General features: G+C 38.6%; 1 protein-coding gene across 1 annotated transcript in view; it reads right to left on the bottom strand.

Annotated features, from left to right (window-relative positions):
• Positions 1 to 16,216, bottom strand: part of UTP18 (UTP18 small subunit processome component) — a 63,799-nt gene that overhangs the window by 31,918 nt on the left and 15,665 nt on the right. Inside the window, exons 6-9 of the mRNA XM_065908567.1 lie at positions 14,519 to 14,644; positions 14,256 to 14,430; positions 2,579 to 2,679; positions 2,190 to 2,280 (exon numbers count right to left, since the gene is read on the bottom strand). Coding sequence (XP_065764639.1) covers positions 2,190 to 2,280; positions 2,579 to 2,679; positions 14,256 to 14,430; positions 14,519 to 14,644 — 493 coding nt within the window. The remainder of the gene's footprint in view (positions 1 to 2,189; positions 2,281 to 2,578; positions 2,680 to 14,255; positions 14,431 to 14,518; positions 14,645 to 16,216) is intronic.

The following is a 16,216-nucleotide window of genomic DNA, read 5'->3' as shown; positions in this document are numbered from 1 at the left end:
ACAGATTCAGTGTGATCACTATCAAATTACCAATGACATTTTTCACAGAACTAGAATGAAAAATTTCACAATTCATATGGAAACACAAAAGACCCAGAACAGCTGAAGCAGTCTTGAGAAAGAAGAATGAAGCTGGAGGAATAAACCTTCCTGACTTCAGATTATACTACAAAGCTACAGTCATCAAGACAGTATGGCACTGGCACAAAAACAGAAATATAAACCAATCAAACAAGATAGAAAGCCCAGAAATAAACCCATGCACCTATGGGTACCTTATTTCTTACAAAGGAGGCAAAAATATACAATGGGGCAAAGAGAGCCTCTTCAATAAATGGTTCTGGGAAAACTGGACAGCTACACATAAAAGAATAAAATTAGAACACTTCCTAACACCATACACAAAGATAAACTCAAAGTGGATTAAAGACCTAAATGTAAGACCAGAAGCTATAAAACTCTTAGAGGAAAACAAAGGCAGAACACTTGAATAATAGCAAATGAAATGACAAAGGATCAATTTCCAAAATATACCTGCAGCTCATACAAATAATTCAATACCAGAAAAACAAATGACCCAATCAAAAACTGGAAAAAAGACTTAAAAAGACATTTCTCCAAAGAAGACATACAGATAGCTAACAAACACATGAAAAGATGCTCAACATCACTCATTATTAGAGAAATGTAAAGCAAAACTATAATGAGATTTCTTGCACACTGTGGGAATGTAAATTGATACAACCACTATGAAAGATGTTACAGGGATTCCTTTAAAAACTAGGAATAAAACCACCATATGACCCAGCAATCCAACTCCTAGGCATATACCCTGAGGAAACCAAACTTGAAAGAGACACATGTATCCCATTGTTCACTGCAGCACTATTTACAATAGTTAGAACATGGAAGCAACCTAGATGTCCACTGACAGATGAATGGATAAAGAAATTGCTACATACACACAATGGAACATTACTCAGACACTAAAAGGAACACATTTGAGTCAGCTCTAACAAGGTGGATGAACCTAGAAAAGAACCTATTATACAGAGTGAAGAAAGTCAGAAAAAGAAAGATAAATATTATATTCTAATGCACATATACGGAATCCAGAAAAATGGTACTGAAGAATTTATTTACAGGGCAGCAAAGCAGAAACAGACATAGAGAACAGACTTATGGATATGGTGAGAGGTGAGGAGAGGGTGAAATAGATGTATGGAAAGAATAACATGGAAACTTACATTACCAAATGTAAAATAGATAGCTAACAGGAATTTGTGGTATGGCTCAGGAAACTCAAATGGGCTCTATCAACCGAGAGGAGTGGGATGGGGCAGGAGATGGGAGGGAGGTTCAAAAGGGAAGGGATATATATATACCTATGGCTGATTTATGTTGAGGTTTGACAGAAAACAACAGAATTCTGTAAAGCAATTATCCTTCAATAAAAAAAAAATTTAAAAAAATAGCACTACAGCAATATCAAGATCAGAACTGTTTTCAGTCAGTAGTTAAGAAAATTCCAGACAGCATCCAAGTGAAAGCAGGCTAAAAGAAAACAAATAATGATTCTAAGCAACTTTTATAAAGAAAATAAGGAAGTTTCAGAATGGGGCGTCCCTGGTGGTTCCGTGGTTAACAGACTGCTTTGCAATACAGGGGACACCAGTTTGATCCCTACGCGGCAGGGCAACTAAACCTGTGCACATCCACTTAGCCCACACGCAGCAACAACTGCAGCCGGCTCACCACAGAGCCCACTCTCTGCAGTAAGAGAAGCCACTGCATTGAGAAGCCTGCACACCACAACCAGAGTGGCACCCAGGCACCACAACTAAAGAAAGCCAGCACACCGCAACAAAGACCCAGAAGAGTCAAAAATAACGAAATACTTATTTTAAAACTATTTTAAAAAGAGGGTGGACCCTAAATGCAATTCTTTAAAAAAAAAAGTCTCAGAATGAATTATCTTTCAAATGTCAATCTTCTTCCCATCTTTTCCCCAAATAGTACACATTAAGTGGTTAACCTTTCACCATTACTAGTTAGTTAGTAAATGAGAAGGCAACCAGCAATGAAAAATGAATTTTAAAAATAAAAATGATTTTCTTACTAACACAGAAGTCTAAAATCAAACTCAGTTTTGATTAAATTTTATATTTAAACACATCTTGTTAACTTACCTGAAGATGCATATACTTTCTTACTATCTGAAGAGAATGTGGATGCTGCAATCCTCCCATTAATTTTCATACTACCAATTAGCTCTTTCGTCTGAAAGAATAAGAAATATTACTTATCACATTGTTAGGAGCTGTAAAGAAGAATCACAATGTGTAGCATAAAAATGATCTGCCTCTCTTGTTTTGTAGCACCTACTTAAACTTTATTCTTCCCTATACTTAAAAAAAAAAAAAAATTCTTCCCCTATTGCCCACAACTTCTCTCCAAGCCCCACTGTGTTCTTCCACTTGGGATGCTGATTTAAGGACACCATGAGTTATGGTTCAAGGCTATTCCTATTTGGACTAATGTCTTATCCTAGAAAAAGCAACAGCTAATAATGGTTCACCTTCATAGACAGTAAATGAAAATATCCAGCAACACCATTTATAAGCAGGAAGGACCCATCTGGGGAAACTTCAAAGCTCCTCACTATCTTCTCTTTCAAACCTAAGAAAGGAAATGAATCAATAAGGATTAATAGCATGAAATTACTGACTGACAATTGAGAGTCTCTTACTTTTTAAGTGCCTTACTTAAATAAAATGTAGGCTCAGACACTGAATAAGTCTGACTCCATGAGAGTATAACCCAAATATAAAGTGAAAGTGAAACTGACGTCGCTCAGTCATGTCGGACTCTTTGTGACCCTATGGATTGTAGCCTACCAGGCTTCTCCATCCATGGTATTTTCCAGGCAAGAAGACTGCCATAAATGCTTAGCAAACTTCTGTTCTTTCTCTTGGTTAACATTCACCATTTTAATTGCAGGCCAGAGACTCAGCACTCCAAATAGTAAAGTTATTGATTAATTTTCTAAATGTAAACAGTAATACCCATAAATAAACTGAAAGAATAAATTATACTTCTTTGTCACAACATTCATCACCAAAGGGAAATACACTGCTATTAGAGATAGATAAAACTTAGTAACATGTAGAAACTAGTTGCTATCCACCTACTAAACATCCCATGATATATGGAAGTCTATTTCTTAACTTTGTGGATCCAAAAGAAAAAAGCAAAATCACATGTCAGTAATGTATTTAAGAGTTATTTAGCTTCTCAAGACTCATGTAACCAAATCACATGAGCTAAATATATAGACCAGAGAGTCAATTTACTTATTTATAATGGCACATGTTTCTTTTCCATGCCTTAAAGGCTGATACTATACAGCAGATTCTTTCTGATATTAAATTGCTTTAAGACCAAAAATACTCATTAAAGAGTTGCCTAACAGAAAGGATACATAATAAGTGTAACTGGCTATACTTTCAGTGAAGGGAAGCAAATGGTCAGGGTGACAAGAGTAGAAGAGAATTTTCACTAGCTATTCATTTGTACATTTTGGATTTTTGCACCACGTGAATGTATTACTTAGTCAAAAAAGTTATTTAAAAAAACTTAATGGGCTAACTTGTATTAACCAGGAAAAAGAAACTAGAAAAATCCAGTGAAGAGTTCCTGTTTTGCCACAGGAAAATGATGGTTAAAGGTCCCACAAACCATCTCTGGGCTATTAACATTCTTTGTCTAGCTGTTTTCTAATACTACAAAACTGGGCCTCCCACTCTAGACCTCCACCAAAAGACTACACCCTAACTTCCTTGACTGGAATCAATCCAGATACCTGTTTCCAATTACTAGGGTTACTTCGGCTAGGGATTACCAATCTTCTTCACAATGATTCTAGACTCTAGTCTTATAAGGGTAATATTCATCCCAAATTTTGGGCAAACATTATATACTGACTACAGAATCAAAAAAGACAGCTCCAAACACAGGGAAAATACCATTACATGAAGAATCAGGAAAGGGAGATGAAGTCTACCACAGTGTGAGGCTACAGCTGGAAACCCCTCCAGACACAATCCAAAGGGCACAGTATCAGGCAAGGGGAACACAAGAGACAACACAAAGTATTCACCATGGAGCCTACAGCTGGGCACCGCCACAGTCCTGTAGGATCGCAGACTGCACAGGTATCACAAGTAAACAGACTTCCCTCAAACTGTGCGGGACCAGGGTGAACACAAACCAAGGACGGCAACAGTAGAGACAAAGTGCCAGAAGACTCTGATACACAGTTTCTCTGCCCACAATGAAAGACCTTACTTTTTCGTTCTGAATAAGCCTGTTGTTTGGGGGTAATTAAGGAGCGGAGGTTGTCTTCAAGAAGGAAATATCAGACATCCAATAAATAAAATTGCCTTATCAATTAACTGGAAAAATAAGACAGAGAGTGATATTTTTATCCAAAGCTTATGATAGGGACAGAATGAAGAGACAAAATATGTCATTAAATAGTTAATCCCACTAGGAGATTTTAAGTAAAAAAAATATGGGAGCCCCCTGTGAGTTAATGATTACTCCAGAAAGCAGGTCTGCTTAACCACAAAACCAAACAGGCTTGCTTAGCAAAACTATGCAACATAAGCACAGCACACGCCCCAAAACAAAACAACGGTGGCAAGAGACCCATATCCTGCCAGTGAGTTCAGTTAATTTAATGATCCATAGGACATGCTCTTTGCACACATATAAAACAATCGCACACATATAAAACAATCGCACACATATAAAACAATCTGTGGACATAGCTTGACCACATAGGGACAAAAACACTCCCCTGCTCAACCTGGAGGAGAAGCTGATGATGAAAACACGATGTCTACTCAAAACACAAGCTCTTCTCTCCCTCCCTACTTTTCCTTTGATTTTATAAAACTGTAGCCCACTAAGTTCTGTTCTGTTCTGTTCAGTTGCTCAGTTGTGTCCGACTCTTTGCGACCCCATGACTGCAGCATGCCAAGCTTCCCTGTCCATCACCAACTCCCGGAGCTTGCTCAAACTCATAGCCATTGTGTTGGTGATGCCATCCAACCTTCTTATCCTCTGTCGTCCCCTTCTCCTCCTGCCTTCAATCTTTCCAACATCAGGGTCTTTTGCAATGAGTCAGTTCTTCGTAACAGGTGGTCCAAGTACTGAAGTTTCAGCTTCAGCATCAGTCCTTCCAGTGAATAAGTTCTTGGAGCATGGCATTTCTCACCCACTTGCTTACATGCCTCACAAGCGTCCTATTCTAATAAATCACTTAGCTACCACTTTGCTCTCACTGAATTGTTCTCTGCACTGAGACATGAAGGACTGTGGTACTGGAGCTCTTCAGAGCCCTCCTGAAATGACATCAATCAGTTTCAGCTGGTAACTGCGGCAGGCCCGTGGCAAGAAAAGAAGGTCTAGGGTCAGGTCCTAGCAGAGCCACGGGATGCCATGGGCCAAGAGTTCCAGGGAGGGCGCTCCTCTGATGACAGCCTGTTGCAGTCGGGCCGATCAACCCTGAATGCTTTGGAGCTCTGATCAGGTACCTAAGTATAGGCCAGGGGATTGATGATATAAATGTTTAAAGAGAAGGAACTGAAAGAACAATGGTAATCAGCATGGATTGCCACAGAAAGGTGGCAGGAGATGTGGAAGAGATCTTTTTGCTGGTGCAGAAGACAAGGGAAATGGTTTATGAAAAGGAAGAATTTCACTCTCTGGAGGCTTTGACAAGGTTCGAGTCGTGGCTGCACAGAAACATAAAAAGAATATAAAGGCTATGCTTGTGCACATTCAACAGCTAGCCTGGGATAAAGCCAGCCACTAAATGATGTTACAGGATTTAATAATCTCTTTCACTCTGAGGTTTTCCTTCTATGCTCTACATCTGTTTCCATTCTATTTCTTTCCTTTTTAACTCCAAAAGACTTTTTACTACATTCACTACAGCAATTCATTCTTCTCTTCTATCTCAGTTTATTTGGCAAGAAACCACCTTAATTCTGAGACTTTTCTTCTAACCCTGATTAAAACTCAAGACTGTTTCTCATAATGCCTCTTATTTACCTTTTGAGATGGCGCACAACTCTGAATTGTGCTTCTCTCTAAATAAATACCCATCACTTTGTCTCTCCTGAATTCTGTGATGAGACATCAAAAATCTGAACTTCATAAAGTCCTAAAACCAGGTGTGTAATCGCAACTAAAAGTGCTCGGGTTCAAGTTCCAATATGGGTTTTGGCTAGGCTGGAGTCCCAACTACGTGGATTCAAGTTCTAAACTGGTTTATAAGATTTCAGTCCTAAATTTTAAAAACTAAGCTGTAAATTAAATAATCAGGGCTATGGGAAATCCAAGACAGCTGCCTGACTCTTCCCAGCTCCCTGACAAACCCCATTTTTTATTTAGTGGGTTAAAGCTTTTCTTGGTTACAAAACTAATGCCCTCATCAAAAAAAGAAAAGGGGGAGGGGTGATAAAAATGTGTTTTTCACTTGGGGTATCCTTTTTCTTTATTGGACAAAACATACAAGCCTATATGATCAGTTAACCAGACTTCTTATTTTACAAACAAATCTATCTTAATTTGGCTATGTTTGGTAAAAGTAAGTGTAATTTTGGGGAAAATTGTATTTTTATAAATATTAAATTTTAGTTCTGCTACTTGAGGCTTAGTCAACTCAGTCGTGTCCAAACTCTTTTCGACCCCATGGACAGAGGAGCCTGGAGGGCTGCAGTCCATGGGATTTTCCAGGCAAGAATACTGGAGTGGGTTGCCATGCCCTCCACCAGATCTTCCCAACCCAGGGATCAAACCCAGGTCTCCTGAATTTACCATATGGGCCACCACGGAAGGGGACTCTGCCTCAGCAAACTCTGAAAATCATCAGGACAGGGAACATATCTACTGTTTAAAACTTACTTTTGAAATAGCCTTGGTTGTTATTTTATATTATTGTAAAACTTAACTGAGTTACTAAGAAGGTATTCTAAGCTTGTTTCTGAAGCTGATCACTGTAATTTATCTTTGAAAAAAGACCAAATGCTTATAATCTATAATCAGAGGATATATGGTTTTAAAAAAATAAACATTTAATGAACTGCGTCCCACTAGATAAAAAAACCTCTTATCAGGTATTCTTAAGTACACCATGCCCCCTCCCCTCACCCCCCAAAAACCTGAAGGGAATCAACTTTTTTGGTGAGTGGGGAGGGGGGCAGGATTTGAGGTACTTTCCCCCAATTACTAAAAGTGCCCAACAGAAGATGACTTCTTGAGCCTTAATGTCAGTCTTTCCCTCCCTCCGACCCTTAAAAACGCTGATCTTTTATTCCAGTTTGCAGTCAGACCAGTTCACTGGGGACTTTTTCTGTACTATTCCTTTGTGGCAAGTTCTTAGACATTAACACCTGGTTGGGGGACTACTGTAGAAGGGATAACATCTAAAGTTGTTAGGTACAAATCTTAATTAAATTATATGGTGGATTTTTTAACATGTGAAGGAAACTCTTATATAGCTAACTATTGCCTCGGTGAAAGCTACTTTATTCATGGAAATGACTGCTCCAACAAGGGCTGTCTCACAGGCGGGAGCCAAGACTCCAAGCCCATGCTAACCAGATGGCAACCCAGGAAAGCCGTACAGTACACCAGGCAGGGAACAACACTGTCCCCCGAGGCAGACTCACAATGGAATCATCAGGCAAATTTTATTGATAAGGCTAGATGGGACCATATGATTAACTGTTTAACAAGTGGTATAAAATAGTTTACAGAGAACCCTGTTATTTTAAAAAAAAAAAAAAACAGGGACAGGATGAAAATACTACAGTTTTTCAAGGGTGATTAATAAAAGCTTTTATAAAGTACACACACACAAAAGAAACAAAAATAAAAAAATAAAAAGTACACAAATATGGACTTTTCCTCCCCCAAAGAACAAGCCCAGTCCGCCCCAAACATCAGGCACAAAATTAAAAAAAAAAAACTGCTGGTCCTCAGACCATCTATGAGTGATTTACTTCAACTGGCTTATCTGGTTTTCAATAACTGGGATATGGACAAAAACACTTAAGGCCCCCAAAGAGAAAAAGAAAAGGCTCAGATGACTGCGATGGCTTTGTCTACTCAGGGACCGCCAAAGCAGAGGCCAGACTTTCTGGGCCAAACTGGACATGGGAGACACAAGGCCATGGGCACTGGGCACCTAGACAAAGTAAGTGTGCCCTGTGTGGACAGAAGGGACACTAGAACAAACAGTGTGACCCATGTGCCCTTGCAAACAGCCAGGGCACTGGCAGAGTCAAGGCCCCAGATGCCAACAAGTGACGGGCGCCTCTCAGAACCATAGATGGTGTCACGATCCAAAGGCTGACAGGGCCCAAGGCTAGAAGCAGCCCTGCCCAGAGATGGCACATATACAACTAACCCTGAGCCTCAGGTGGTCACTGGAATGGCAGGCCACTTGACAGAATTTCTCCTGAACACTGCTGCATCTTCTTGGTCTTAACCCAAAGGACTGAAAACCTTATCAACTATAAGAAATATGTAATGGGAATGTCAGGAAAGAGATAGGGGCCCACTTTCCTGGGACCCCTTTTCTGTAACATCAAAAACCGGCTGCTTCTACACCGCCTTCTCTTTATGCCTAATTACCCTATTTCTTTAATAAAAGGGACTTATTAACTAAATTAGGAACCATTCTATCTCTCGAGGGACAAAAAGTCACCCTCATCACCAAATGATAGTAACAGAAAAAAAGGAACAGATTAAATCTCTAACAGATAAAAGACAAACAGACCCTAAAATATAAAACACTGAGACTCCGGGCTTAATTAAAACAGACAGATTGAGGCCTCAAGTTGACCCCCTTCTGGATTTGGAAACCACTGGGGAAAAAATGGTTCAGATCTTTAAAATTATGGTGATAATCTCTTTTAATGACTTTTCTGATGCATACTGTTGTATTTTTTTTTAGATTCCTAAACTTTTTTTTAAATTCCTCAATGCTTAACATCTAAGAGAACTAAAAAGATAATGCTAACCAGAGTGACACTGACTTGCAGTTCTCCAAATAGAAAAGCGATAACATATATTTGTGTAGGATATAAGATTAATATACTATAAACAGAAATCTATTACATTTAAATTATTAATGACATCATTCAAGATGGTTCTGTTCTTATTTTTCCTGCACTTGATAAAATATTCTCAGAGAAATGTATGTGTCACTATGATTATTTTTTCTTTTCCCTTATATTTGTCCTGATTTTTGCTTTATGTATCCATGTTTCTTTGTTCCTAGGTGTCTGGTGGTTTATGATTTCTATCTTTGTGATTTATACCTTTTATCATTACAAATATTCACCTGTTTCATTTAAAAATAAATTTAAAAAAAGGGACAGTCAGTCAGGTGTTTATTCCTTCCCCTGACAGGCCTATGCCCATTCTCAGCTGAAAGTAGCTACTGACTGAAAGAACTTCACCCCTTACCCCCTTTTTAACAATAAAAGGGTAAACACCTGGAGGGGGGAATGATATAAGGACAGAATGAAGGGACACGATAGGTGATTAAACAGTTAATCCCATTAGGGATTAGAAATAGAAAATAGAAAAATACGGGAGACCTCTGTAAGTTAATTATTATTCAAGAAAGCAGGTTTGCTTAACCACAAAACCAAACAGGCTTGCTTAGCAACAAAGGCACAGGACAAGCTCCCAAACAATAAACCGATGGTGGCATGAGACACATATCTTGCCCAGTGAGCTAAGTAAGTTAATGATCCCTAGGATAAGTTCTCTACACACATGAAAAACAAATTTGTGGACCTAGCTTGATCACACAGGGACAAGAAAACTCCTGTGCCCAATCTGGAGGAGTTGATGACGAAAACATGACATCTATTCAAGAAAGACAAAGAAACCTTCTCCCCCTCCTCACTTTTCCTTTGATTATGAAACTGTAGCCCACTAAGTTCTCAGAGCACGGCATTTCTCACCCGGCCGCTTGGAGGCCTCACAGGTGTGCCATTCTAATAGATCACTTCTTATCTACCACTGTGCTCTTGGTGAATTCCTCTCTGCACTGAGCCATAAAGGACTATGGTACCAGCGATCTTCAGAGCCTCCATGAAATGACACTAATCGGTTTCATTTACACTGTGTAATGCCAGTTACGTGTACACAGCATTTTGCTTTTAACATCACACAAAATATAGTAATAATAAATACCAATATCAATATTACAACTGTTTTACAAAAGCTGGAGTTTTCAAAATAGAAGCCAGATAAAATTCATAATATGGCCTTGAGAAAAAAAGATACATAACTTAATAATGTCAGATTATAAATGTTGCTACTGCTTAGAGAATGAGTTTTCGGGTCAACTGCTGAGCAACTGATAAGAAAAAGAATGTCCAAGTTAATCAGAACAGAGCCAAATTCCACAGCATGGGAAGTGGTCTGATTGTGATTAGATTGATTATATGCTGTTCTTAACAGTGGCAGTAGTTATCAATGAGCATTCACAAAGTGGTAGGTGCTGAGTTCAGCTCATTTCAGTTCAGTCGCTCAGTCATGTCCAACTCTCTGCGACCCCATGGCCTGCAGCAGGCCAGGCTTCCCTGTCCATCACTAACTCCCAGAGCTTGCTCAAACTCATGTCCACCGAGTTGGTGATGCCATCCAACCAACCTCATCCTGTGTTGTCCGCTTCTCTTCCTGCCTTTAATCTTTCGCAGCATCAGTCTTTTCCAACGAGTTAGTTCTTCGCATCAGGTGGCCAAAGTATTGGAGTTTCAGCTTCAGCATCAGTCCTTCCAATGAATATTCAGGACTGATTTTCTTGAGCAATGACTGGCTTGATTTCCTTGCAGTCCAAGGGACTCTCAAGAGTCTTCTCCAACACGATTCAAAACCACAAATTCTTTGGCATTCATCTTTCTTTATAGTCCAACTCTCAAATCCATACATTGACGACTACGAAAACCATAGCTTTGACTAGATGGACCTTTGTTGGCAAAGTAATCCCTCTGCTTTTTAATATGCTATCTAATTTGGTCATAACTCTCCTCCCAAGGAGTAAGCGTCTTTTAATTTCATGGCTGTAGTCACCATCTGCAGCGATTTTGGAGTCCCCAAAAATAAAGCCTATCACTGTTTCCATTGTTTCCCCATCTACTCGCCATGAAGTGATGGGACCAGATGCCATGATCTTAGTTTTCTGAATGTTAAGTCTTAAACCAGCTTTCTCACTCTCCTCTTTCACTTTCATCAAGAGGCTCTTTTGGTCTTCACTTTCTGCCTTAAGGGTGGTGTCATCTGCATGTCTGAGGTTATTGATATTTCTCCTGGCAATCTGGATTTCAGCTTGTGCTTCTTCCAGCCCAGCATTTCACATCATGTACTCTGCATATAAGTTAAATAAACAGGGTGACAACATGTAGCTTTGATGTACTCCTTTTCCAATTTGGAACCAGTCAGTTGTTCCATGTCTGGTTCTAGCTGTTGCTTCTTGACCTGCATACAGACTTCTCAGGAGGCAGGTCAGGGGGTCTACTATTCTCATCTCTTTAAGAAATTTCCAGTTTGTTGTGATCCACATAGTCAAAGGCTTTGGCGTAGTCAATAAAGCAGATGTTTTTCTGGAATCCTCTTGCTTTTTCTATGATCCAACAGATGTGGGCAAGTTGATCTGATTCCTCTGCCTTTTCTAAATCCAGAGTGTACATCTGGAAGTTCTTGGTTCATGTACTGCTTAAGCCTCACTTGGACAATTTTGAGCATTACCTTGTTAGCGTGTGATATGAGTGTAATTGTGTGGTAGTGTGAACATTCTTTGGCATTGCCATTCTTTGGAACTGGAATGAAACTGACCTTTTCCAGTCCTGTGGCCACTGCTGAATTTTCCAAATTTGCTGGCATACTGAGTACAGCACTTTAACAGCATCATCTTTTAGGATTTGAAATAGCTCAACTGGAATTCCATCACCTCCACTAGCTTTGTTTGTTGTGTTGCTTCGTAAGGCCCACTTGACTTTGCATTCCAGGATATCTGGCTCTAGGGGAGTGATCATACCATTGTGGTTATCTGAGTCATTAAGATTTTTTTTGTATAGTTCTTCCGTGTATATTTGCCACCTCTTCTTAGTATCTTCTGCTTCTGTTAGGTCCATACTGTTTCAAGGTGCTCAGTTACAAGCTTCTAAAAAATTCTTTAATGTTTTAGAATTCTTGGGTTTACAGAAAGAAAACTGAGGCTCAGCAATGACCACATCAAAATGCCTATAAATTAAAATGGCTGCCTGACAAACTAATTCCCAAACAGTTAAAACCTTTACCGAGAATAAGATAGTTCTCTTAAGAACTGTCCATCTAAATAATGCAACAGAAATTGCACCTGGAGTTTGAACTAGTAATCTGTGGTTCTCAACCTTTGTATGTGCCAGTCTAGTGAAATGTATGATACTCTTCTAAAAATAATGATTGTTTAAAATTTTCATAACTAAAAGAAACGCTAAATTTCAGTTAGAGTTTAGTAAAAATAAAGATGCAATGCTTTCCTATCCAATTTCACAGACTACTGAATTTTTAGAGTCCATGGACCCCACTTTACAAGCTCTGACAGGTTAGTGGAAGGAACCATCAATGTGGAATTCTTGAGAATGCATCAATTCTGAATTCTTCATTTTTCAGACTTGCATTTACAACAATCAAGAGCTCACATACACAAAAGGCTCGCATATACTAACTTGTCAGTAATTTTCACCCTTTTTCTACTGTCTTTAATTAATTTCTTGACTTATTAAGTTTTATAATGATGAGATTAAGAGTTATATTCAATAATATAACACCACAAAAAGAAATACATTTGATTTACCATTACTGTTATTATCATTATTATGAAGTTATGCTTATTGAGGGAAGAGAAGAAAATATGTTAAAAGCCAAAGATAAATAACCATGTCTTAAAAGAAGCCAGTGATCAGATACATACTCTTGCATACCAGCAGATCCACAGTACACATCACCAGCTACTAGGTCTCAGTCACCACTGGTTTGCTTCTCCCAAGAGGATACAAGGCAAAGGGACGTGAGCACATTCCTTTCGATTAGTGGAATGATCATTTAAAAATAACAACTACTATATGTTGTTTCCTATTTCAATATACGGACACAGTTTAAGGTTTTCCAACTCAAAGGAAGTCCACAGACCAGCAGCATCTGAGAATTTGTTAGAAATGCAGAAATCAGAGCCTGCACTTTAATATAATCCCCAGGTGATTCACATGCATGTTAATATTTGGGAAGCACTGATTTAAGGCATAAATAGATAAATTAAGAACCCCCTTGGAAAGGATCATAGAAAGTGTCAGTAACACATAAAAGAGAAACTTGGAAACACTGAAAAAACATACATAAGTTTTTCTAAAGTTGGCATTACTTACTTTTAAACACTAGCAGAAAAAAGGTTCTACAGTGCAACCCATCCTTTATAGCCCCACATATGTGCAATTTAACAGAAAGAGAGCCAGAATCTGTAGCATACGCCAGGTGCACCTCCCTAGATTTATAATGTTAACCCAACCAATTTCATCACAAAGTCTTTGGTTCCCAAAGGATTCATGAAGGTGTCACTGTATTTTTGTGGTAACGGGGGTAGGAGAATGCCAAAGAATAGATAAGGCAGAGGAAAAACAAATTTTTATCTGATGATACATCTTCTAAGTGGTTCATTTTTCAAAGTACAACTTCCAAAAGCAGTGCTTTATTTCCTTTAAATGTAAATCAAAACTGTATTAAAACAAACACGAGAAGAACTGGAAGGTATCCAAATTTCAGAACAAAGAAGTGAAATAATTTGTCCAAAGAAGTAGAACCCAGGTGTTCTAGCTCCCAGGCTCATATTCTTTCTGCTGCAACAGTTTTATAGCCAAATATGTGCAACTGCCTTTCTAGTCTAAGGGAATACAGATTTACAAACTATGACTTTTTTCCCCACATGTGCTTTATTTCCCCCAATAAAGTCAGCTCACTTTTTTCATTCAAACACATTATCTCAACAACACATTCTCCACACACCAAAACCAAAGAAACTCCATTTTTAAGAATTTTATCGTAAGAAAAAGAAAAGTGGTTGTAAATACTGTTCAACAAGCTCAGCTGTGGGCTGCGCGTGTCAATATATTCAATAGAAACCTTACCTCTTACTTGATGCACAGGAATTAGCTTTCCAGCCAGCATATCATAGACATAAAGAACCTTGCTGTGAGTGCTCGTGGCTAAAACCTCTTCTCCATTAGCACTGAAACAAGCCTTAAAGATTGGAAACTTCTCCAAATAGATGCTCTGAATTTTAGGATTTGTTTTTCCATCGACCTATAAGGAATTATAAAATATTCCTCTTGATTATTTCAAAGACATGTATGCTGGTTATAAACACTTTTCACTACAAGTCTCCACATACCTGAAACAGGGATACAGCATTATCTAGTCCAGCGACCATCACGACCTGTGCACGAGGATGGAACTGCACAGATGAGATCCGAGCAGTAGTAGGACGTTCAGCATTAGCATGTTGGCAGTTCTTCATCTGTGGAAAAATAAAGTTGAAATTTTATCAATTCAAATGGGTTAACATTATTTTCTTTAAAGCATGAAGAAAAGACATTATAGTTTACAATGCAAAAGAAACTGCACCGGAAAGAAAACCAGAAGACCACAGCTCTGTGACCAACTAGTATGTTAGTAGAGTGTTTTACTATTCAAGAATCCATTTTTACAATCTTTCAAAGAAGGAGATAAAATCGTTAAGGCTTAGAACTCAAGTACACAATCATTTCCCTATGATAAATCCATTTGAGTTAAGAGATTTTTACTTCCATGGAAATTATACTTAAAACTCCTACTCTGGCATCGCTGTAGTCATGGTACAAAATAAGAGGCAATAAGTGGTCATTTCCAAGGTTCTATGGCTGGCATGTCCACTTGAGCAAACTCCAGGACAGTGACGGATAGGAAAACCCAGTGTGCTGCAGTTCGTGGGGTCACAAAGTCAGACATGACTTAGCAACTGAACAATAATGGTTGGTATGGATTGGTAACGTTTTTCTCTCAGGATATATAGTTGTTAGTTTAAAGTAATGATGATCTCATGTGTCATTTGGACTATTTTCACGCTTTTGTTTTGTTTTTACAGGCTTTTCCCTCTGCATTAAAAATGAAATTATATAAAACATCATAGTATCATGTGATGCTCTGTTTATGACTACATTTTCAATAGAGGTGAATTCACTCTATGAGGAGTGAATTTAGCTCACTCTATGAGTAGCTAAATGAATTACCTTCAGAGTAAGGATAGACAGAATCACTCTAATCATTTACCATGATAACATCCCCTTTTCTCATATAATTCACATGCTACCATTTTAAAATGGGGAAAATTATGTCAAAGAGAGAACAGTTCATTTGACAGATATCTGAAGTAAGTGCTGGGTAGGCACTTGGTTACAACAATGAACAAGTGGTAATGAACAGGCTGTACAGGAACAGGAGTAAATTAGAAGGTAACTAGAGTAAGCTACTTTTTAAAAAACAGATTTAAAAAATATTTATTTGGCTGTATTAAGTCTTAGTTGCAGCATATGGGGAATCTTTATTGCAACATGCAGTACTTTTTGTTGCAGCAGTCTCTCTAGTTGCAATGGATGGGTGTGGTTGCTCTGTGGTTCATGGGATCTTAGTTCCCTGATAAGGATCAAACCCAAGTCCTCCACACTGGAAGGCAGATTCTTAACCACTGGACCACTAGGGAAGTCTCGAGTAAGCCACTTTAGCAGGCAAAGTGGAAAGACATTTCTAGGGCATTATGTGAGCAGAAAGGTAAGAATGAGTTTGCCACTGGCTGTGCTTAAAAAACAGACAGAAGATTGAGCAAGAACAAAGGTTCAGAGGCAGGAAAGGACTTAGCATGTGCGAGAAACAGAAACAAGGTCTCCGCGGACTAAATAAGGAATAAGAGAAAAAGGGATGAGATGAAGTTGAAGACATAAGCATTAAGTCAGATCCCAGAAGAGGGTAGTATAGACTATGATAAGAAAGCTTACAAAGAGCAATGAAAAGTGACAGGACACGACGCTTTATTTTTAAAAGACCCTTCAGGCTA

The sequence above is a fragment of the Muntiacus reevesi genome, chromosome 18 (assembly GCF_963930625.1).
Source record: "Muntiacus reevesi chromosome 18, mMunRee1.1, whole genome shotgun sequence".
NCBI lineage: Eukaryota > Metazoa > Chordata > Mammalia > Artiodactyla > Cervidae > Muntiacus > Muntiacus reevesi.
Note: the sequence above shows the minus strand (reverse complement) of the source record. Positions and strands in the feature narration are given on the sequence as shown.